Below are 23,487 nucleotides of genomic sequence, written 5' to 3'. Positions count from 1 at the left end.
AACAAGCAGTCATGGGAGATGACTCAAGCCCCCCCCCCCCTCCCATGGATGTTTACAGAGTATTGCCACCAGTCACAGTAGTGTGATGTGTTAGATTGTATGAAATATAGTGCCAAGAGCATTGTAGCACAACCATATAATTGATTGAATATTTGCATACATGTTTTGAATGTTTATTCATATGTCTATTAATCCCTGTTGTTATCTTAAGTTTGTAATATAGGTAACCATTCGGCTGTTGCTATGGGTATGGTCCTATTGCTAGGCACATTTACATACATTTTTTGAATGTTTATTCAATTGTCTATTAATCACTGTTGTTATCTTTGCAATGCCGGTATGTGTAATCATTTGGCTCTTGCTATGGGTCTGGTCTTATTGCTAGGTACATTTGCAGACATTTTTTGAATGTTCACTTGTCTAAAAATCTGTTATCTTTGTGAAATACACCATTTGGCTGTTGCTATGGGTGTGGTCATGGTTGCTAAGCCTACCTGATGATGTTATTTGACCAAAACACACTGCAATTTGGTTGTTGCTATGGTCGTGGTCATTGTTGCTAGGGCCAAAATGTTTTACAGAAAATCTGCACAATAACACTTCTAGAAACATCTCACCAATTTAGTCTCATTGACAAAGTACTTTCTGAGATTTAAGGTTTTTGACCAAAATTCACATTTTTACATCTAATTTGCATATCACCTATGACATCATTATATGCTTGATATTTCTTCATCTACATTGTATACACCCCCAGATGCATCCCCATCAGAGAGAGAGAGAGAGAGAGAGAGAAAGCGAGACAGAGAGAGACAGACAGACAGACAGACAAAGCGAGAGAGAGAGAGAGAGAGAGAGAGAAAGAGAGAGAGAGAGAGAGAGAGAGAGAGAGAGAGAGAGAGAGAGAGAGAGAGAGAGAGAGAGAGAGAGAGAGAGAGAGAGAGAGAGAGAGAGAGAGAGAGAGAGAGAGAGAGAGAGAGAGAGAGAGAGAGAGAGAGAGAGAGAGAGAGAGGGGGGGGGAAACATACAGTGCTCAAGGTGAACAGTGGGGGAATTTATAAAATTAAGTTTTCTACACATAACATTCAAGAGATAAAATTCAGCTTTACATTGGAGAACTGGGTGAGATTTTACCCAAATGGGGGGACACAGCAATTTGTCTATTAAAAAATAAAGATGCTATTATGAATGTGTAAGTGATACATTAAAAAGTAGTCAATGGTATGGGAAATATGTACACACATATACTATAGCTTTATTAGGTATGTATGGATCTCTATGATCTTTTGTATGAATGGTTTCTATGATGTGTAAGCCATACACATGTAGATCATGTTTCACACATCAACTCAATGTGTTTATTGATTCTGATGAAAGATAACAGTACACCATCCTTGAAGGCTTTCTGGATTAATAGTCCTGACAAGAAAGAGATCAGTCTTTTTTTCTCAAATCACAGCCAGTCACAAGACTCAGTGTGCCATAAGATAAAACCATCAAATTCATTATTCCTCTTAGTATATTACTATTGGGACAGTACACTTGTGCATGTCTCTCTTAATTTGAAAGTGTATTATGTACAAGAAATTTAAAGTGAACATGAAAATCTGAATTGAAGTTCTGGCCGCACCATAAATACATGCCTGTAGAGGACATGTTGGTATACATAGAAATGATGTTGAAAGTATTTTATTTCACATCTTTGGGAAAATGTTCTATAAACACAGATAGTAGTCAGTCTCTTTTTGTACAGTTTGTAAGCAGAAGTTTGGTTGCAAAAAAATGGCAGTTAAAACACTGATAGCCCGTCACACCCAAACATACAGACACACAGACATTAAAATGTATACGAAGACAGATAGACAGACAGGCAGACAGACACACATATCACACACAAAGACAGATAGACTTACAGGTTGACACACACATCACACACCTCACACACAAACAGACAGACATTACAGTACTACAATACTGTTCCTATTGAGATTACAGTATTACAATACTGTTCCTATTGAGATTACAGTACTACAATACTGTCCCCATTGAGATTACAGTACTACAATACTGCTCCTATTGAGATTACAGTACTACAATACTGTCCCCATTGCGATTACAATACTACAATACTGCTCCTATTGAGATTACAGTATTACAATACTGTTCCTATTGAGATTACATTACTACAATACTGTTCCTATTGACATTACAGTATTACAATACTGTTCCTATTGACATTACAGTACTACAATACTTTTATGCTTTTTTCACAAATATGGCTGTCATTTTGCTATACAGATCAATGTCGTGAAATTAAGTGATGTGCATATGTGTCACATAGTCAAAGCCATTGCAGACTGCAAACAAGAAATTGAGAATACAGTGCCCTCGCTCAAATCTGGTGTATCATCACCTCATAGTACCATTTCTTATGAGCTTTGTTCCTTGTATTCTGTAGAAGTGTGAATCAGGGATGTTTTTCATATTGTTCAGACATTAAGGAAAGCAACAGTGTTCTGTGATTAATCAAGTAACCTATACTATGTATACCCCTAAGGTACACACAGACAGGAAGTAGAGCACCACCATGGCAAATTTTGGAAAGGAATATTTGGCTACTTAATTGACCTTGAAAAAGACTTTCGATGTCAAAAGTCAAGGTCTTAAATGAAAGCTCATATTTGATAATATGGGTGTATAGGCACTTGAATAGAGTCACTACGTATTATACCTCCAAAGTTACGATGCATATTGTGAAATTTAACAACAAATATGGCTGCCATTCGGCCATATTTGATTCAGTCACAAAACAAGTGAAGTGCATACATCTCACATAGCATGTTACCTTTCTGCCACATTTGATTGAAATCTGATGGTGCATGCCAGACATAATGAAAGTGAACGCACACATGGACGGACAGACGGACGGACGGACAGAGCCCATTGCACATAAGTTCCCTTCAGGTCACAGTGGTGACTCAAGCTAGGTCATTGGAATATTTTACTGTTTTAAGAAAACATAAGTAGTAAAAGTGATAAGCTGGATTTTGGGATCCATTCCCACTGCATTTTTACCTTCCATAAGGCAAGGTTAAAAAAAATGTATATTACTAGGGATGAAATGTTTGTGTCTGTCTGTATGTCTGTATCATCGTTTTTTTCAAAAATGGCTGGCTCAATCAAAACGAAACTAGGTACTAGAACTGATTGGGATTTGATAAACACCCATGAATATTAATGTATCATTTGCATAATTAATGATATTCAGTAATTAGACTACATCTAGAATGCAAACTTCAAATTCAACATAATCTGGTACATACATTGATGATAACAAAGTGTACATGTCCTATAAAGATTGATCACGTAGCTCTTAATTATAATGAGTCATTTACATAATTAAGGGTTTTCAGTAATTAGGCTAAACAATGCATGCTTCAAATTCACTATCATTTGGTACATGCTTTGAACATACATGTAACAAAGCACACTGTCCTGAAAAGCTTGTTACTAAAAAAATAATTCTATAAAAGCTTCAAAATAATATTGACAATTTTTGTTTGATTTTAATATTATTATTACTGAAATATGTACGAAATTGAAACAAAAATTCAATTTCATGTTACAACTATTATGATACATTTGTATTCTACAAATAATCTTTTCATTACTGTATCAAATAAAAAGACAGGAGTAACATGCCTTGACAATATCTAAATATTAAATATAGTGAACAGAATTGTCACTGACAATATGGTTTAAATTACCAATGACATAGGGATTGCCTGGAATGTCTACAACTGTCTGCAATGATCTAGTTAAAAATAGAACTTTGGGTGTAAAAGTTGACATGGATATGTATCTTTCTTTAATAGGTCTAATCTCTCTACCCACATCTGGACTCTACAAAACACAGTTAGCACCTACTGGACAAAACTAACTCAATACAAGTATCTCACATGTTTATTTACAGTCTGTATTTAGTCAAGGCCATCACACATACTTAGTACATGGATATGTCTCTGATATGATTAAACTAATCATAGCTTAGCTATTTTTGAAGTAGCAAATCTTTTGATTGTCTAGTGTTACCACACAATTGATTTCTTTCTGTTTTCACTTAAGAACAAAAAATAATTAAGTTCTACTTTCATCACCACCTTAGACCACACAGTCTAGATACAATTATCCTGTATACCTCCCAGGTTGGCTCAAGTATCTACTTTCTTATGCAATAGTCTATATGATGTGGTGAACTGACTTCATGATAAATGAGATTCTAACTAAACCAGATAGAATTTAAGTTGACAGACAGTATGCCGTGTTTTATGGTTTAATTAATTCCACGCCTACTGCATTTTGTACTGGGAGTCTGGGGCATGCATGGTGTTTGGTCTGTCAGTTTCAAAATATCGACACTACCATGACAATCGCACAACAACAGCACACCAAGATGGGAGTATTATTAGCGTTCCTGAACAACACAAATATGCAGATACAATGTATTTAATCCAATACTACTTAAGTTATAAATTAAAATTCTTTTTATAGCAGTCTGGCTGCTAGGAACATTGATTGGTGTTCAAATTCTACCCAGACAGCAATCATAATGTAAATTGTTTCAGACAGTGAGTGTTGTCCCCCCCCCCTCCCCCTGGATTGTCACATTCCACTTCTTTCTGATTGTCTTATGGTAGGGATTGATGTGTTATTGATGTCTTATTGATGTGTTTGTTGTTGTTGCTCAATCACAGTTTTGCTAGAGACATTATTAAAGTAGTAAAACCCACATAAGTTACAACAGACCACTGAATTTACATCATTATAAATATGGATGCTACTATGCATCGTGTGACTTTCTTTACTACTTTTTCTGTTTTTATGACCTCCTGAAAAACAAAATGACTTCTTGTGATAGTGTTCCCTTTATTGAGGCACGATTCACATAAAATGCAATGGTCCAGCTAATCAGAAGTGTAAGGTCATAAAAAATGAACGATGAAATACACCATTTTGCTTTGCTCAAGAATTTTGATGGTTTTTGACAACCTGTATAGTTTTTCAATGCCATGATATGTGTACAAACACTCTATTTTCACTCAGTGATATGAATTATTAAACAATCTCAGCTATTTATAAATTTATGAAACAACACCTCTGTTAAGTGTTACATATTAGTTACACAGACAGAGAGTTACATCTGATGAGAAAAGCTTTTCCCTTTTGAATTCTTTCTGTTGTGCCATTTTACCAAATTGCTAGAGGGTCAAATGAACATCACATTTTACCTGATGCTAGAGGGTCACATAAACATGACTTGACAGGCACTCATGCACTCTTAATAATATAGTGAAACTGATGTACTGTCAATGCAGGAATTAAATACTTTTGAACTCAGCTACATTTTTTGAGGAAAGTCTTACTAAAATTACATTTTTCTTTTGTTTATTTATTATTATTTATTAGTCATATTTTGCTAGGTTCTGTTACATATTATACAGACAAACAGATCATACATGAAATATACTTCATACACAATCACATTCATTAACCCACACAAACTGTTTATACTTTATTTTTAGGATGGGATGAAATTAACCAAAAACACTTCTGATTGGCAAATAATTTGGGTTCATACAAATTATTGACCATTTGCTAACACATGACGTACATTTTATATTATTTCTTGGGTTTTTGAATTCAAAACGTACATATCAACCATACATACATTTTTTGAATGTTTATTCAATTGTCTATTATTCCATGTTGTTATCTTCGCAATATATGTGATTATTTGGATGTTGCTATGGGCGTGGTCTTGTTGCTAGGCAAATTTACATACATTTTTTGAATGTTTATTCAATTGTTTATTAATCCCTGTTGTTATCTTGTATGGGCCTGGTCATGGTTGCTAGGGATATTTCATATATTTTTTAAATGTTTACTCACTTGCCTTCCAGAAAATGTTGTTATTTAACCAAAATATACTGCCATTTGGTTGTTGCTAAGGGCATGGTCACGGTAGCTAGGGCCAAATTTGTCAACATGTTTTGAAGAAAATCTGCAGAATAACACTTTCAGAAACATCTCACCAAGTTTCACATTCATTGACCTAGTACTTTTTGAGATATAAGTTTTTGACCAAAGATTCACATTTTTACACCTAATTTGCATATCACTCATGGAATCATTGTATGCTTAATATTTCTTCATCCAAATATCCCTAGATGCGTTCCCATTAAATTTCAGCCCAATCTGCTCAGTAGTTTTGGAATTATAGATTTTTAACCAAAAAGACACATTTTTAGCCCTAATTTGCATATCACTGATGGAACCATCATATCATGAACAATTCTTAGTAAAAACAACCTGAAGAATGTTTCAGCCCAATCTGCCCAGTAGTTTTTGAGTTTAAGTTTTTTACCCAAATCACAAACCGGTGGTAAGATCATTTTGATTTGAACAATTTCCCAACTAGACACCCAAGATAATGGACCCACCAACACGCACTTGCACGCACGCACACACGCACGCACGCACGCACGCATGACAGACACACACACAGACATCCCCCTTTTAATACTTCCCGTACCCTTACAGGATGTAAAAACTGGTCAATTCTACATCAAGAAGTAGGAAACTATACCCATTGCAACACAATGACACAATAACATGAACCACTAGGTTATATCAGTGATGGCTGTAAATTAAAGTTATAGACATCACTGTCTGTAGGCTATAACAAGCCATTAGTTTATTACCAGACCAACTATTCCGTTGACATGTCGATCACTACATTGTGATAAGAAATGTGAAATGAAGCAGACACAACATGTTATCCTTGGTGAACCATGAACTAAAACATTATACATGAAGTTATTGCAATAGGTATTTTTAACCTACTTTTAATTGACCAATAGAAAGCAGGACGTTGAACTCTAGATGAACCTAGACCTGACTAGACTGATGGCTGCTTGGTTTCTGTCATATTAAGGTTCTGCAACACAAAAATTTGACCTCAAAGCATTTGTACCAACAGTGTCAAGTCAAGAACTGGTCATATGGATATGCATAATACTATACTATTAGTTCTCTGTATTCTAAACAAACTTTAATGTCCACTGTCTAGACATCCTGCATTCCTATGAACTCTGACAGTTTTGTCATCATTTCGTAGGGAAGCTTATCTGCATTTTTGCCAAGATTTCAGCAACTCTCTTAAAGAAACTTGGCAAAGGTTCCAATTGATCATCTCAAATAGAATATTTTTAAAGTTAAAGAAAAACTGAGCCAGTAGTTAAAAAAAATAATTACATTTGATAGTAACTTAAACACTATTTGCACATATGACAATTCGACATGTCTCAAGGATGAGTGATGATATGACAAACAAACAAACCAATAAAAACCTTGTCTCATGAAGGAGAGATGATATATTATATGACAAACAAGCCTTCAATCAAAGACAATCCCAACTTGTGTAATTATAGCAAACTTTATCTGAATGGTGTCTCAAGATACAAAACTTTATAATTTATAAACCAATTTGCTATTTGACCTTAAATATGGAGATCACCGGCAAAGGTCCAGCTTTGAAAAGAAAGCTGGCCTTTGGGACAGTTATAGAGTCTTTAATGGAGTCTTTGTTTATTCAACTTCTTGAGTCAACATAGAAAGAAAACTTTGGTTATTTCACCTTGAAAATGTTTGTCAAGGTCAAAGGTTAATGTCTCATTAAAAAGTTCATCATTGATAATGTGAGGGTAGACACTTGAATGGTGCCCATATGTATATACGTGCTTGTGTATCACAAACATGGCCACCATTTTGCTATTCAGGTCAAGGTCATGAAATTAAGCACTGTGCATATGCCTCACATAGTAGAAACCAAGACATGATTAAAATATCATCATCATTTGTATTTGAATACAAAAACTATAGAGATAACCCAAACTTGGCTATTTGACCTTGACAAAGACTTTCAAGGTCAAAGGTCAGGGTCATAAAAGAAAGCTCATATTTGATAATATGGGTGTAGGCACTTGAATGAAGTCACTATGTATTAGTATTACACTTCCAAAGTTATGATGCATAATGTGAAATTTAACAACAAATATGGCCACCATTTGACCATATTTGATTCCGTCACAAAAGAAAGTGGTGTGCATGTCTCACATAGTATGTTACCTTTCTGACAAGTTTGGTTGAAATCAGTTGGTGCATGCCAGAGATATAGGGGTGAATGTACACACATACACACACAAGCAAGCACACACACATGTGCACACATGCACATACAAACACATGGATGAAACCCAATGTATAAGTATTGAAGGCAAACAAACCAATGAAAAGCTTGGCTCGCCAACAAGAGATGATATGACAAACAAACCATATATGAAAAGCTTGTCTCACCAACAAGAGATGATATGACAAACAAACCAATGAAGTAGACATATATTATAAGTATAGTTTCCTTCTTCACTGTAAAGTAGGTTGCTAGTGGATCATTAATCACTCTCATACACATTTCAATAGTCCACACAATGGTAGCTAAGTATGTTGTTGCAGTGTCAACTTTGTGATTACCTTTGCAGTAAGAGTAAGACTTGAGGGTGTATGTCTTGAACTGTCTACAACTAATGTCTCAAGGTTGATATCACACAAAGAAAGTCAGTGTGTTTGTAATGAGGTCGGAAGTCTGATTCAAGAATTGCTACCAATGAAATCAAAGTAACTTTCCCTATATAGTACAATTTTATTCAAAATCAAACAATTTTATCTCTTCATACAGCACTGTGTTCAATGCTGCAAGTCCCCAATATTACTGTACAAAATGTAGCAATGTAGATAGATAAAGACATGTTTGACAGCTATGTAACCTCATGGTCCATCCAATTCAGCAGCATATAATTATGAGTGCTTTGTGCAAAGCGTGGTAAAACACTGTGTAAAGATACATAATATCAGTTTTATTACCAGTATTAATGTTTAACTTATTATTCAGATTTCAACCTACATAGAAATTTTCTTAAGTATTTGAACACATGCTAAAATGTTTAGTTTCCTCATCATCATCATCATCATCATCATCATCATCATCATCATCATCATTATCATTATCATTATCATCATCATCATCATCATCATTATCATTATCATTATCATCATCATCCTCATCATCATCATCATCATCATCATCATCATCATCATCATCATCATCATCATCCATCAACATTATCCATCATCATCATTGTATTGACACTGCTTGTCAAAATTCTTGCTTTTCTAACACACTAAACATACCCCAGTATGAAATAGATCCATAGATCATGCATGCTGTGTGAGTTGAGTTCACAATTTGTTTTCAATTTAATTTTAAAATTCCTGAAAAAGACTGAATGTAGGATATATCAAGAAATGGTTAAAACTCATTTATACGGACAGACTGAATCATGTGAATAATACACATCTGGTCTTGGCAGGTTGACTATATTCATTGATATTGATCTCATTTCCCAAACAGAAAATAGTTCAAATGAGACCACGTCTTCAAGGAAACACTCATTTCCCATGTACAAAAAATTACAATGTTTAGATTTCCATGTTTGTTGGTTACTTTCCAAGGCCACAATAAAGGTACAAATGAAATGTCCAGTATATCTCAAAAAGAATTATTACCTATTGTTGGACAAAAAAAATTGTCATATCTAAAATGACTTTGCCAAGTATTACAACTAACAGTCCTACTTTCAAAATACAAAAAACACACAAAGGATATATTTAATCTTTTAAGATATGATTTACAATTTAGCCACATGTAAATGATGTATAGTGTCTGCACTATGCTAGAAATTGTTTAATTTTGATAGTTCACCCTGAAAGCAAATGTCAAGGTCAAAGGTCACTATCTTACAGGAAAGTTTGCATGATTATATCTTGAGTGGAATCTCTATATTACAGTTTTTGAGTTATGCAACAAATATGGCTGCCATTCAGTAAAAAGGTGATATGACCACCAACAGGAAATTGACAACAAATATGGAAATAAATATAAGAAAGTATCTGTGATATGCAATAACTGGTATGATTGTGATAATTAACATTGAAGGTCAAGGGCAAGGTCAAAATCTTACAAAAAAGTTGCACCTGATAACATGGAAGTAGACACTTGACTGGAGTCTCTATTTCAGATTTTGAGTTACACAATAAATATTGATTTTTGACCACCAATATGGCCGTCATTTAATCAAATTTGTATATGTCATGAAACAAAGTGAACTGTATATGTCCCATACAAGATATGTCACCTTTGTCCCAGGTTTGATTGAATTGAATATTGTATTTCAGAAAAATGACATATTAGTTATTACGACATACAGATGCACACATGGATGGGACCAATTGTAATAGTCTCGCCTCATCGGGTGACTGAAAAATTATAATAAACCTATCCATCACTGAATTATGATATTTTGACTTGGTCACTTGATCTGTGTATAATTGAACAATTTTACTATTAAAGTAGAAGGTATACAAGCCATCATAATAAAATAAATGAGCATCTTATTAAATCTGTCAAGCAAGCTCAGTTCTTTAGAACATTTTCTTATAAGATATCAGTTTTTTAATTAGCTGTAATGATATCCATATTAAAGAAATGTTTATTTTAGGTCAATTAATTATTATATCACACCAAGGTGACACTGATATATAACTTTCTTATCTGGGTCTCAAAAGAAATGACAAGACAGATTTCATTATAACATGAATGAGCCAAGTTGATAAAAAAATATGGAACATATACTCTGGTTGTTCTGCGTCACAATTCACAATAGCACACATCTATGTCACGACAATACATGTCTGCATCACTGGTTCCGCTGTATTTGAATTATGAATCAAAATGTTCAACATGGTCATTACTTTCCCCAATTTTTCTTTGATATTACTGGCGCGGGTATAATTATATATATTTTCTTTATTCAGCAAGAAAATACTCGTGACATAAGGGTTGTCACTACCAGTTGTTAGACTCGTAGTGACAAAGTACCCTTAGGTCACACGTATTTTCCTTGGCTAAACAAAGAAAATTATTGGGGAATAACACTTAATTGTTGTTGAGATCCTTTATATTTCTCTACAGATTCCAGCTATTAATAAATATGAATCCTATTATACAAACAAAATATTGTCACATTGCAATTGGTAATAATGTATGTGTTAGGGCCAACATGCTTAATATTTTCACATGCTTTTAAAATTGTGAACAAAATAATATTTGAAAATTCTTCAGAAATGAAATTATTTCACAATATACTTCTGTTTGTTGACAGAATTTGTTGAAAGAATATTAAGATATAAATCATGTTAATAACTTTACACTAAAGTCAACAAATTAATTAAAACTCAAATAATGACATTTAGGTATCAGACATCAATTAAGTAACATTCTGTACAGGACTACTATTTGGTGTTGATATTTCAAATGTATATTAATCACTTAACACTACAGACTGTCAGTTGGACACTGTTTTATCTCCAAAGACTACACACACAGACAGAGAGTACTTCATACGTGGAGTATGAAAATACAGTATACTTTAAGACAAACAGATACAGCATCTGTCAGTTTGCAATGATGGTAACTGAATTATTAATCAAGCTTTAAAGACAGAACTGCCCTATTATATAAAGAGGATTATGGCTAATCTATGCAAATGCGGGAAATTCAAACTGCTGTAGAGAGCACTAGCTTCTGGGTCTTGTTTTCAGCATTTTTTCTGTGCTCCGAGAAACACACAGGTCATATACCATGTACAAACTGTTTGTGAATGTTGTAGGATGGTAACTTGATACACAAATTAGTTGAAAATCAGTCTGTTTGTTTCATAGAATGAAAAAACCTTTCCAAATGAGACAAATTCCCCTGCAAATAGCTGCTTAGATTGTGTGTCATTCAGGATTATTCAAATATGCGGCACTTACATGTGACAAACCCAGATATAGGGAATGTTTATATTTTGGTGATTACTTGCCAGTGAGTCATCACAAGTTCTCCACCTCCAAACATACAGTCAGTCATATGCAAAATAGGGTCCCAGGTGTTGCCAGTTGTATAATTTAAGATTTGAGAGAGACACTTTGTACTATCACAATAGAGAGACACTTTGTACTATCACAATAGAGAGACACTTTGTATTATCACAATAGAGAGACACTTTGTACTATCACAATAGAGAGACGCTTTGTACTATCACAATAGAGAGACACTGTACTATCACAATAGAGAGACACTTTGTACTATCACAATAGACACTGTACTATCACAATACAGAGACACTTTGTACTATCACAATAGAGAGACACTTTGTACTATCACAATAGAGAGACACTGTACTATCACAATAGAGAGACTAGATATCACCTTCTTTGATATTACTTTGTACTAGATATTACGTTGTACTAGATATTACGTTGTACTAGATATTACTTTGTACTAGATATTACGTTGTACTAGATATTACTTTGTACTAGATATTACGTTGTACTAGATATTACGTTGTACTAGATATTACTTTGTACTAGATATTACTTTGTACTAGATATTACGTTGTACTAGATATTACGTTGTACTAGATATTACTTTGTACTAGATATTACATTGTACTAGATATTACTTTGTACTAGATATTACTTTGTACTAGATATTACTTTGTACTAGATATTACTTTGTACTAGATATTACGTTGTACTAGATATTACTTTGTACTAGATATTACGTTGTACTAGATATTACTTTGTACTAGATATTACTTTGTACTAGATATTACGTTGTACTAGATATTACGTTGTACTAGATATTACTTTGTACTAGATATTACTTTGTACTAGATATTACTTTGTACTAGATATTACTTTGTACTAGATATTACTTTGTACTAGATATTACTTTGTACTAGATATTACGTTGTACTAGATATTATGTTGTACTAGATATTACTTTGTATTAGATATTACGTTGTACTAGATATTACGTTGTACTAGATATTACTTTGTACTAGATATTACGTTGTACTAGATATTACTTTGCACTAGATATTACGTTGTACTAGATATTACTTTGTACTAGATATTACATTGTACTAGATATTACTTTGTACTAGATATTACTTTGTACTAGATATTACTTTGTACTAGATATTACGTTGTGCTAGATATTACTTTGTACTAGAAATTACTTTGTACTAGATAGTATGTTGTACTAGATATTACGTTGTACTAGATATTACGTTGTACTAGATATTACTTTGTACTAGATATTACTTTGTACTAGATATTACGTTGTACTAGATATTACATTGTACTAGATATTACTTTGTACTAGATATTACTTTGTACTAGATATTACGTTGTACTAGATATTACGTTGTACTAGATATTACTTTGTACTAGATATTACTTTGTACTAGATATTACTTTGTACTAGATATTACTTTGTACTAGATAGTACGTTGTACTAGATATTACTTTGTACTAGATATTACTTTGTACTAGATATTACTTTGTACTAGATATTACTTTGTACCAGATATTACTTTGTACTAGATATTACTTTGTACTAGATATTACGTTGTACTAGATATTACGTTGTACTAGATATTACGTTGTACTAGGTATTACGTTGTACTAGATATTACTTTGTACTAGATATTACTTTGTACTAGATATTACTTTGTACTAGATATTACGTTGTACTAGATATTACTTTGTACTAGATATTACGTTGTACTAGATATTACGTTGTACTAGATATTACTTTGTACTAGATATTACGTTGTACTAGATATTACATTGTACTAGATATTACTTTGTACTAGATATTACGTTGTACTAGATATTACTTTGTACTAGATATTACTTTGTACTAGATATTACTTTGTACTAGATATTACGTTGTACTAGATATTACTTTGTACTAGATATTACGTTGTACTAGATATTACGTTGTACTAGATATTACTTTTGTACTAGATATTACTTTGTACTAGATATTACTTTGTACTAGATATTATGTTGTACTAGATATTACTTTGTACTAGATATTACGTTGTACTAGATATTACGTTGTACTAGATATTACTTTGTACTAGATATTACTTTGTACTAGATATTACGTTGTACTAGATATTACGTTGCACTAGATATTACGTTGTGCTAGATATTACTTTGTACTAGAAATTACTTTGTACTAGATAGTACGTTGTACTAGATAGTGCGTTGTACTAGATATTACTTTGTACTAGATATTACTTTGTACTAGATATTACTTTGTACCAGATATTACTTTGTACTAGATATTACGTTGTACTAGATATTACGTTGTACTAGATATTACTTTGTACTAGATATTACGTTGTACTAGATATTACGTTGTACTAGATATTACGTTGTACTAGACATTACGTTGTACTAGATATTACGTTGTACTAGATATTACGTTGTATTAGATATTACGTTGTATTAGATATTACTTTGTACTAGATATTACTTTGTACTAGATATTACGTTGTATTAGATATTACTTTGTACTAGATATTACTTTGTACTAGATATTACGTTGTACTAGATATTACTTTGTACTAGATATTACGTTGTACTAGATATTACTTTGTACTGATTTAGAGATAAACACTTTGTACAAATGAAGGCTTGAAAACTCACAGATACAGAAACTGATAGATTGAAAACAAAGCTTTAAGATTGACAGATAGAGAGCAACCAATATAAAATATAGCAAATCAGAAACAAAGACCCAGGATTTACAGATATAGGATGAAACAAATTGAGATCAGAAACAAAAGTAAAATGGGTATGTAATTAAGAATTTCAACTTGATTCGTTCAAATAGGTCACTCCTTTGTACTGTCTTGAATAGTTTAATCCATCTATTGTTAAATATTACACTTTGTACTGTCTTGAATAGTTTAATACATCTATTGTTAAATATTACACTTTGTACTGTCTTGAATAGTTTAATACATCTATTGTTAAATATTACACTTTGTACTGTCTTGAATAGTTTAATACATCTATTGTTAAATATTACACTTTGTACTGTCTTGAATAGTTTAATACATCTATTGTTAAATATTACACTTTGTACTGTCTTGAATAGTTTAATACATCTATTGTTAAATATTACACTTTGTACTGTCTTGAATAGTTTAATACATCTATTGTTAAATATTACACTTTGTACTGTCTTGAATAGTTTAATACATCTATTGTTAAATATTACACTTTGTACTGTCTTGAATAGTTTAATACATCTATTGTTAAATATTATACTTTGTACTGTCTTGAATAGTTTAATACATCTATTGTTAAATATTATACTTTGTACTGTCTTGAATAGTTTAATACATCTATTGTTAAATATTACACTTTGTACTGTCTTGAATAGTTTAATACATCTATTGTTAAATATTATACTTTGTACTGTCTTGAATAGTTTAATACATCTATTGTTAAATATTACAATGAAATAAACCAGTATGCAAACATATCCCTATGCTCAATTATATTTACTATTCAATTAATTTTGTGAGATTTTTTCTAAATTCAAATTATTATTTTGTACTTTCGTGAAAAATCTACTATCCCTTTGAATTAAAAATACGATTTCTTGAACTGAGTGAATTATTGAAATTTGTGGAAAATTTGATATATTTTGTATGAGTATGAAACTAAACATTAAACAAAATATTCTAATTTCACATGTACTGATAGCTATCAATTTTTATGATATAATTAGGATGTATATATACCATTTTACCATAGTATCATTTCTAGAATATTATGAATATTACGTCACATACCCAAAGTCTTGAAAGAAATAGATATTTAGAAGACATTAATCAATATCAGGTTTATTTACAGCAAAAACCCCCTAAACATTAGAAGAAATATGTAGCAGAACAACTCTTTATGATATTATTGGCCATCAAAAAGGCAAACACAAAGAACAAAAGAAGAAACATTGACTTGGAGATGAAACTGATAAAACTACCTATGGTGAGAGTATAGATCACCATCTATGTGATGTAGCAGGTCAATAAAACTGAGTAAAATGTAATTGTATCAAGCACTTAGCTAGATTCAGTTAGACAGTACCAAGAGAGATAATCTCATCTCTCATGAGAGCATTCATTTCAATTTGTAACCATAAAAGAAAACACTTCAAAGCCAAGGTAACTTGTTACAAAGAAAGGAAATTTGACATCCAGTGAATTTACCTTGAGACAGAGGATACACTCTATAATGTTAGTATTATACCAATGCTAGATGTTCTTTTGGCAAAATAACAGAAACAGTAACAAGCTGATTCTAGGACTGGCTTGGTAATAGTGGCAGTTATGTCTCATATATAATGTAAATTTTGTCTGTATTTTTTGAAAATAGGCAGAAAAATTGACCAGCTCAATATGAGAGTACATGTAGTTGAAGATAGTACATTATAATGCAAACTTCATATCTTACTAGTCATTTCACTACAAGGTTAACGTTGAAAAATAGCTGAAATAAGAACTAAAACAATTCATGCAGATCAAATCACTTATGCATGTTTTAAGCTAAAAGAAAGTATTTCAATTTATAATTTAGTTTATTGTTATATTTGTTTACAACTCTCATTGTTTGCTTGCAACTTATTGTTTGTTTTATAACTCTGTTTGTGTACAACTACCATTGTTTGTTTACAACTACCATTGTTTGTTTACAACTTATTGTTTGTTTACAACTCCCATTGTTTGTTTACAACTTATTGTTTGTTTACAACTACCATTGTTTGTTTACAATTACCACTGTTTGTTTACAACTCTTACTGTTTGTTTACAACTCCCATTGTTTGTTTACAACTCCCATTATGGTCCTAACTTATACTCAACTAAGAAAATGGTAGAGAAGTCTGACTCTGAATAAATAACTGGTTTCATGTCGATTTCTCAGTAAATATACAGACTTCAGAATCCACTCAGTAATATACAGACTTCAGAATCCACTCAATAATATACAGACTTCAGAATCCACTCAGTAATATACAGACTTCAGAATCCACTCAGTAATATACAGACTTCAGAATCCACTCAGTAATATACAGACTTCAGAATCCACTCAGTAATATACAGACTTCAGAATCCATTCAGTAATATACAGACTTCAGAATCCACTCAGTAATATACAGACTTCAGAATCCACTCAGTAATATACAGACTTCAGAATCCACTCAGTAATATACAGACTTCAGAATCCACTCAGTAATATACAGGCAGACTTCAGAATCCACTCAGTAATATACAGACTTCAGAATCCACTCAGTAATATACAGACTTCAGAATCCACACATCTAACATGACTGTCATAAGTCTGTGTATATTTCATTTTTTTAAAACAAACATTTGTTGCACAAAAAATAGTGAAAATAGAAATATCATCCTGGTCACTAAACTAGGATTTCCAAAATAAAAATAAAAACCAAAAAATCATTAAAATACAAAACTTAGGTAAAAAATTCAAACATACCAAGAACAAATCAACTATATATTGTGCTGTGATAGTAAAATTGGTACATTCTATAGATGGGAGAGACTGCCATACACAAAGGCAAACACAAAAGAAATTACAAAGTTGATTGATGTAGATTAGTGTAATTGTGAAATAAATAAAACTGAATGTTATCTTTACGTACACTCTCTCTGATTGTACTATCGTTAGCCAAATTGTAATTCTACATATTTCAAAAATATTTTAATTACATATTTATATTATATAGAAGTTTTCTGTTCATATTTTCATTCACTGCATTCAGTATTTGAGTGTTCCACTGTCTAATGTTACAAGTCGTAACAGAGGGCAGCACATAGCAGCAGTTGGGCTTGATTTTGATTTTGAACGAAGTGTGCGGGAAATCTGTCGTAATTAGTATGGTGATGATATTGGCCATGGTGAATATTTTATATAATCGTATTACTGTTTGCATATTTAAACAGTTCCTTGGTTTTGAAGGGTAGGTTTGGTCAACGACATTACTTTTTTCACAGACGAGCGATGAGTGACCATTATCTACGCTAATTACTACGCTGTGCATAATATATGGTCGCAGAAGTCTGTTTAAAAAAAAAAAAAATTTTGAACAAATCCGCAAAATAAACCATAACATTGGAAGCAGTTAAAATTCGAATTATCCCGCGGACGTAACAATGGAAATTATCTCAGTCTGTCAAAGTACACCACTACCCTGCCCTGTAACTCTCCGGCTACTGGTGAGTGCACGCTACACAATACACACAATGTTGTCGGAGGTGTGAGACTACACATGAACCGTTAAACGCTCCAGTCTCAAAGATGCAATGTTCGTTAAATTCACTGAAAAACTTTGCAAAATTTGTTTAAACGCTTACAACCACATTTGGATAAGATTTTGACTTACCTGACATGTTTACAGTGAGATAGCCACAAGAAACGCCACAAAAACTGAATATATCACCAAGCGTAACTCTCCCTGTCACAAGTTACTCCCGATCCAAATAGGAAGTGTGTGTAGCATTTACCGTGTGTAGCAAGCTTCACGCTGGCAGTACGTGGAACTGTGTACTATAAAGCAATGACCCCTGTGACCTTACGTATAAATATACTGAATCAATCATACAACTTAAGGGTGTATATTACTAAATTTTAAATATTATTTTCCGATTAATATTATATATTGAATGCAATTTAAGCTAAAATAGATTTGTAATTGACTGCTGAATACAATATACTATATTTGTTTACAAGAACTAGTTATATTATAGTTCGATCTCGTTTAAATAAGCTAGAGCATGCTGGGAAAGAAAACATGGCGGAAGTTGTTGACAAGTTTAAAACTCAGTATTTGTGGCCAAAACTCTGTGTACTTTGACTGTAATTGTATGGACAACTCTAGGGAAGCTAATTATCAGAGAAGGAGATGAAGGTACAGAAATTCAACGAGGTGAGTCCGGTGTAGTTTGTGATAAATCGATTAATGTCAACCAAATGTTATTTTCGACGTTTGAGTCGCCCTTCTCTCTAGCCTGACTGCCAGAGCGCAGACACATTAAATGTTAGCCATGTAACTGTTTGCTCGCTGCCCGTGATTCACTAACGTTGACACAACGACCCGTGTTTTACTCTAATAGTCAACCAATGGTGTGTATAGTCAAGTCACAGTGATATATAAATCTGAAAGTACATGTAGGGTTTTTCGCTTTGCATGCAGACATTATGGATGGCTATTTTTAGTACAAACAATGATTGTTTCGTCCAGTCCATCCTTATTGCTTGGCGTAACTTGTTTGTGTATGGACGTCACAGAATGAGGTATTAGTAATTATTTCCAGAAAGCCCGCCGAGGGCGACCAGAGGACAGCAACCGAGGTATTTGCGCGCGAATCGTATCGTGAATGAACGTTTATAAGGAGAGAGAACTGCAGTGTTTATAGTGTGACATTAGTTGGACATGTGTACTTGTACTGGGTTACTAGTCGAAAACAGAAGAAAGTTGTCCCGACGTGATATTTCCCCGATAAGACACAACTGTAGTATAGCTTCGTTTCCGCCTGGTGAGGTCATGGGAAAACACCACGTTGGTGAGGAGAATAGAAAAAGAAAAGAAAAGAAGGGAACTGAACTGTAATCTATATGAAAACTGGTTTCACAACTAATGGCATTTGAACTATGGTCAATATTTGAGTTAGCTATAATGCCTTTGATAAATAATTCAACAAACAATTCATCTGATAGTGTCAGCTGTGAAGTTTAATAGGTAAGGTCAAATCTAATCAGTTTTCTGAGCACTCCAGTACAGTCACAGGTCAAATTTTCTCACCAGTAACACAAATGACCATTCACACCTAATTAGCACTATGCAATAGGATCAGTATTCAGACACTTCTTTTGTTTTGTCATCAAAGCAATTATGAGGTCATTACAAAAGGAGGTCACAGTACTTTGATCTCATGTGTCCTTGGAGAAAATTGATATCCATTACAAAGAGATGTCAAAATATCTACACAGTGGTTAATATACAGTGACTGCCAAGGTATTCTATACAATGGTTAATATACAGTGACTGCCAAGGTATTCTATACAATGGTTAATATACAGTGACTGCCAAGGTATTCTATACATACAGTGGTTAATATACAGTGACTGCCAAGGTATTCTATACAGTGGTTAATATACAGTGACTGCCAAGGTATTCTATACAGTGGTTAATATACAGTGACTGCCAAGGTATTCTATATAATGGTTAATATACAGTGACTGCCAAGGTATTCTATACATACAGTGGTTAATATACAGTGACTGCCAAGGTATTCTATACATAGTGGTTAATATACAGTGACTGCCAAGGTATTCTATACAGTGGTTAATATACAGTGACTGCCAAGGTATTCTATACATACAGTGGTTAATATACAGTGACTGCCAAGGTATTCTATACAGTGGTTAATATACAGTGACTGCCAAGGTATTCTATACAGTGGTTAACATACAGTGACTGCCAAGGTATTCTATACATACAGTGGTTAATATACAGTGACTGCCAAGGTATTCTATACAGTGGTTAATATACAGTGACTGCCAAGGTATTCTATACAGTGGTTAATATACAGTGACTGCCAAGGTATTCTATACATACAGTGGTTAATATACAGTGACTGCCAAGGTATTCTATACAGTGGTTAATATACAGTGACTGCCTAGGTATTCTATACAATGGTTAATATACAGTGACTGCCAAGGTATTCTATACAGTGGTTAATATACAGTGACTGCCAAGGTATTCTATACATACAGTGGTTAATATACAGTGACTGCCAAGGTATTCTATACAGTGGTTAATATACAGTGACTGCCAAGGTATTCTATACAGTGGTTAATATACAGTGACTGCCAAGATATTCTTTACAGTGGTTAATATACAGTGACTGCCAAGGTATTCTATACAGTGGTTAATATACAGTGACTGCCTAGGTATTCTATACAGTGGTTAATATACAGTGACTGCCAAGGTATTCTATACATACAGTGGTTAATATACAGTGACTGCCAAGGTATTCTATACAGTGGTTAATATACAGTGACTGCCTAGGTATTCTATACAGTGGTTAATATACAGTGACTGCCAAGGTATTCTATACATACAGTGGTTAATATACAGTGACTGCCAAGGTATTCTATACAGTGGTTAATATACAGTGACTGCCAAGGTATTCTATACAGTGGTTAATATACAGTGACTGCCAAGATATTCTTTACAGTGGTTAATATACAGTGACTGCCTAGGTATTCTATACAGTGGTTAATATACAGTGACTGCCAAGGTATTCTATACAGTGGTTAATATACAGTGACTGCCAAGGTATTCTATACAGTGGTTAATATACAGTGACTGCCAAGGTATTCTATACAGTGGTTAATATACAGTGACTGCCAAGGTATTCTATACATACAGTGGTTAATATGCAGTGACTGCCAAGGTATTCTATACAGTGGTTAATTATTATTATTATTATTATTTATTTATTTCGGAATAGAAATAAAATTCCATATACTGAAGAAAAAATAGAAAAGGGGAAAAAAGACGGATTAAAAAATCCTCTAGCCCCACACATTCCACAAAGTTAATATACAGTGACTGCCAAGGTATTCTATACTCCTCTTATTTGAGTATACATATACATGTATGTACTGTCCTTTTGGGAATGTTTTCTAGCCCTTTGGTCTAAAATGGGATGGGTTTTTTTCTAGCTGAAGAGTCTAAAACAGGGTCCACTTTGCATTATTTTCGAAAGTATTGTCTGGAAGTGTGACTTTGTAGCAAACATGTGTTGTAGAATTCACACACACACACGCACACACACACACAAAAAAAAAATAATAATAATAATAATAATAATGATAATAATAATTTATTGTTTAAAGACCACTACACAAACATGTCTCAGCGGTCTGAACATTACAAAATAAGAAAGACTAGCAAAAGAGCAACAACAACAAAAATCTAGCATAAGAACACAATAAATAATTTAAAAGCGTCTCTAAAAACAAAATCGGATTTAAAAATTAGCAATCAATTTAAAAACATTTAAAAACATCAGCAATTGCATTGTCAGAAATTATATTATAGCATTACCAATTCCAGTGAATTTTGTGACGTCATCGCTGTACATTATTACTGATAATGTACTCCGTTATTGGGCATCGCGGCCCCGGAACGAGCATAACAATACAAGCTTATGTCTGTAAGGCAATAAAGGTGTGGGTATTTAAGGACAGGGAAATTATGGGGTAAACACCATAAGAATTTTCTTTAAAAGATTGAAATTAAAATGAAACAAATTTGTGTTCACAGCAGTTCATTGAAGTGTATATGTGTGTGTACGTGTATGTACGTGTGTCGCTATGATTAGTATTCAGCTTCCGGGCCGAACATGGCAGACGATGTTCAGCGCTGTGTATATTATACGTTGTTTTGCGTTTCTCGGTCTACAAATTCACTGGAATTGGCAAAACTATAAAATAATAACAATAATGTATGCCCTCCCAGTCCATAATGGACTCAAGCAAACTTTGCACTCCTTAATGGGCTCGGCTGTCACCTCGCCCATTATGTCGTGTAAAGTTTGCTTTCGTCCATTATGGGCTGGGAGGGCGTACATTATTGTTTAAATATACGTTTTAAGACTTTTCTTGAAAGGAGCAATTTTCTCAAGTACTAGTAGTCGAAGCTCAAGCGGTAAACTATTCCACAGTTTAGGAGCATACCCACTGAAAGCCCTGTCACCATACGTTTTAGAAGGTTGTTTTCCATGATCTTTAATAGAGAAAGGATTCAGCCTGATTCCAACACTCTTTCTTGTTTTATGTAATGGATGATTGATACTGATAAGTTCGGACAAGTAGTTCGGCGCTAGAATTTTATAACGAACTCGCTGTTTGATTGGCAGCCAATGTAAATCCTTCAGCACTGGATTCACATCAGCTTGACGACCAATCCTCCATCTTGTCACCAATCGAGCAGCAGAGTTTTGAATATGTTGAAGTTTGTTCAATTTATATGCAGGTAGACCCAAAAAACAAACTGTTACAGTCATCTAATTTCGATGTAACAAAAGCATGAACTAATTTTTCAGCACTAACAGTTTTCAAATTTTACAACAGTTTTCAAATTTTACTCAACCGCCAGAGTGAATGAGAATGTTGATTTTAAGATTTAGCACTTTATCTATACTTACTTTATTTTATCTTGCCACTGGTGTGTGATTTGGTTCTAACAATGTGGGAGTTTGCTTAGGATATTCCTGGGCTTTTTTAGCATAACTGAACTGATAAGATTCAGTAGTGCTATATAGGCATGGTGACCCCACCGGTGATATACAAATAAGGAATAAAAATGTG

At 33.2% G+C, this 23,487-nt stretch overlaps 3 protein-coding genes across 4 annotated transcripts in view; 1 reads left to right on the top strand and 2 right to left on the bottom strand.

The window, feature by feature from the left end:
- The window catches only part of LOC144451390 (zinc finger matrin-type protein 3-like), a 139,440-nt gene extending 120,856 nt beyond the window's left edge, over nucleotides 1-18,584 (bottom strand). The window contains exon 1 of the mRNA XM_078142218.1: nucleotides 18,491-18,584. Within this exon, the coding sequence (XP_077998344.1) occupies nucleotides 18,491-18,497 (7 nt within the window). The 5' untranslated portion in view covers nucleotides 18,498-18,584. The remainder of the gene's footprint in view (nucleotides 1-18,490) is intronic.
- A 304-nt stretch (nucleotides 18,585-18,888) lies between these two features.
- The window catches only part of LOC144451366 (phosphatidylinositol 4,5-bisphosphate 3-kinase catalytic subunit alpha isoform-like), a 74,674-nt gene continuing 70,075 nt past the window's right edge, over nucleotides 18,889-23,487 (top strand). Inside the window, exon 1 of one of the 2 annotated variants that reach the window (XM_078142183.1) lies at nucleotides 18,889-19,033. The gene's annotated coding sequence lies outside the window, so the exon portion shown is untranslated. Of the gene's footprint in view, nucleotides 19,034-19,450; nucleotides 19,847-23,487 lie in introns of those variants that run through there. The other variant, XM_078142184.1, reaches the window with a different exon arrangement.
- On the bottom strand, nucleotides 22,755-23,183 carry LOC144451316 (uncharacterized). The gene has a single exon (XM_078142120.1). The coding sequence runs from the start codon at nucleotides 23,181-23,183 to the stop codon at nucleotides 22,755-22,757; it is 429 nt and encodes a 142-aa protein (XP_077998246.1).

This window comes from Glandiceps talaboti, chromosome 21, assembly GCF_964340395.1.
Source record: "Glandiceps talaboti chromosome 21, keGlaTala1.1, whole genome shotgun sequence".
Taxonomy (NCBI): domain Eukaryota; kingdom Metazoa; phylum Hemichordata; class Enteropneusta; family Spengelidae; genus Glandiceps; species Glandiceps talaboti.
The sequence above is the reverse complement of the archived record's forward strand: the minus strand, read 5'-3'. Positions and strand labels throughout refer to the sequence as shown.

What these genes read in the sequence shown, in the direction of transcription:
- LOC144451316 (XM_078142120.1), bottom strand. Translation starts at nt 23,183, where the DNA reads ATGACTGTAACAGTTTGTTTTTTGGGTCTACCTGCATATAAATTGAAC.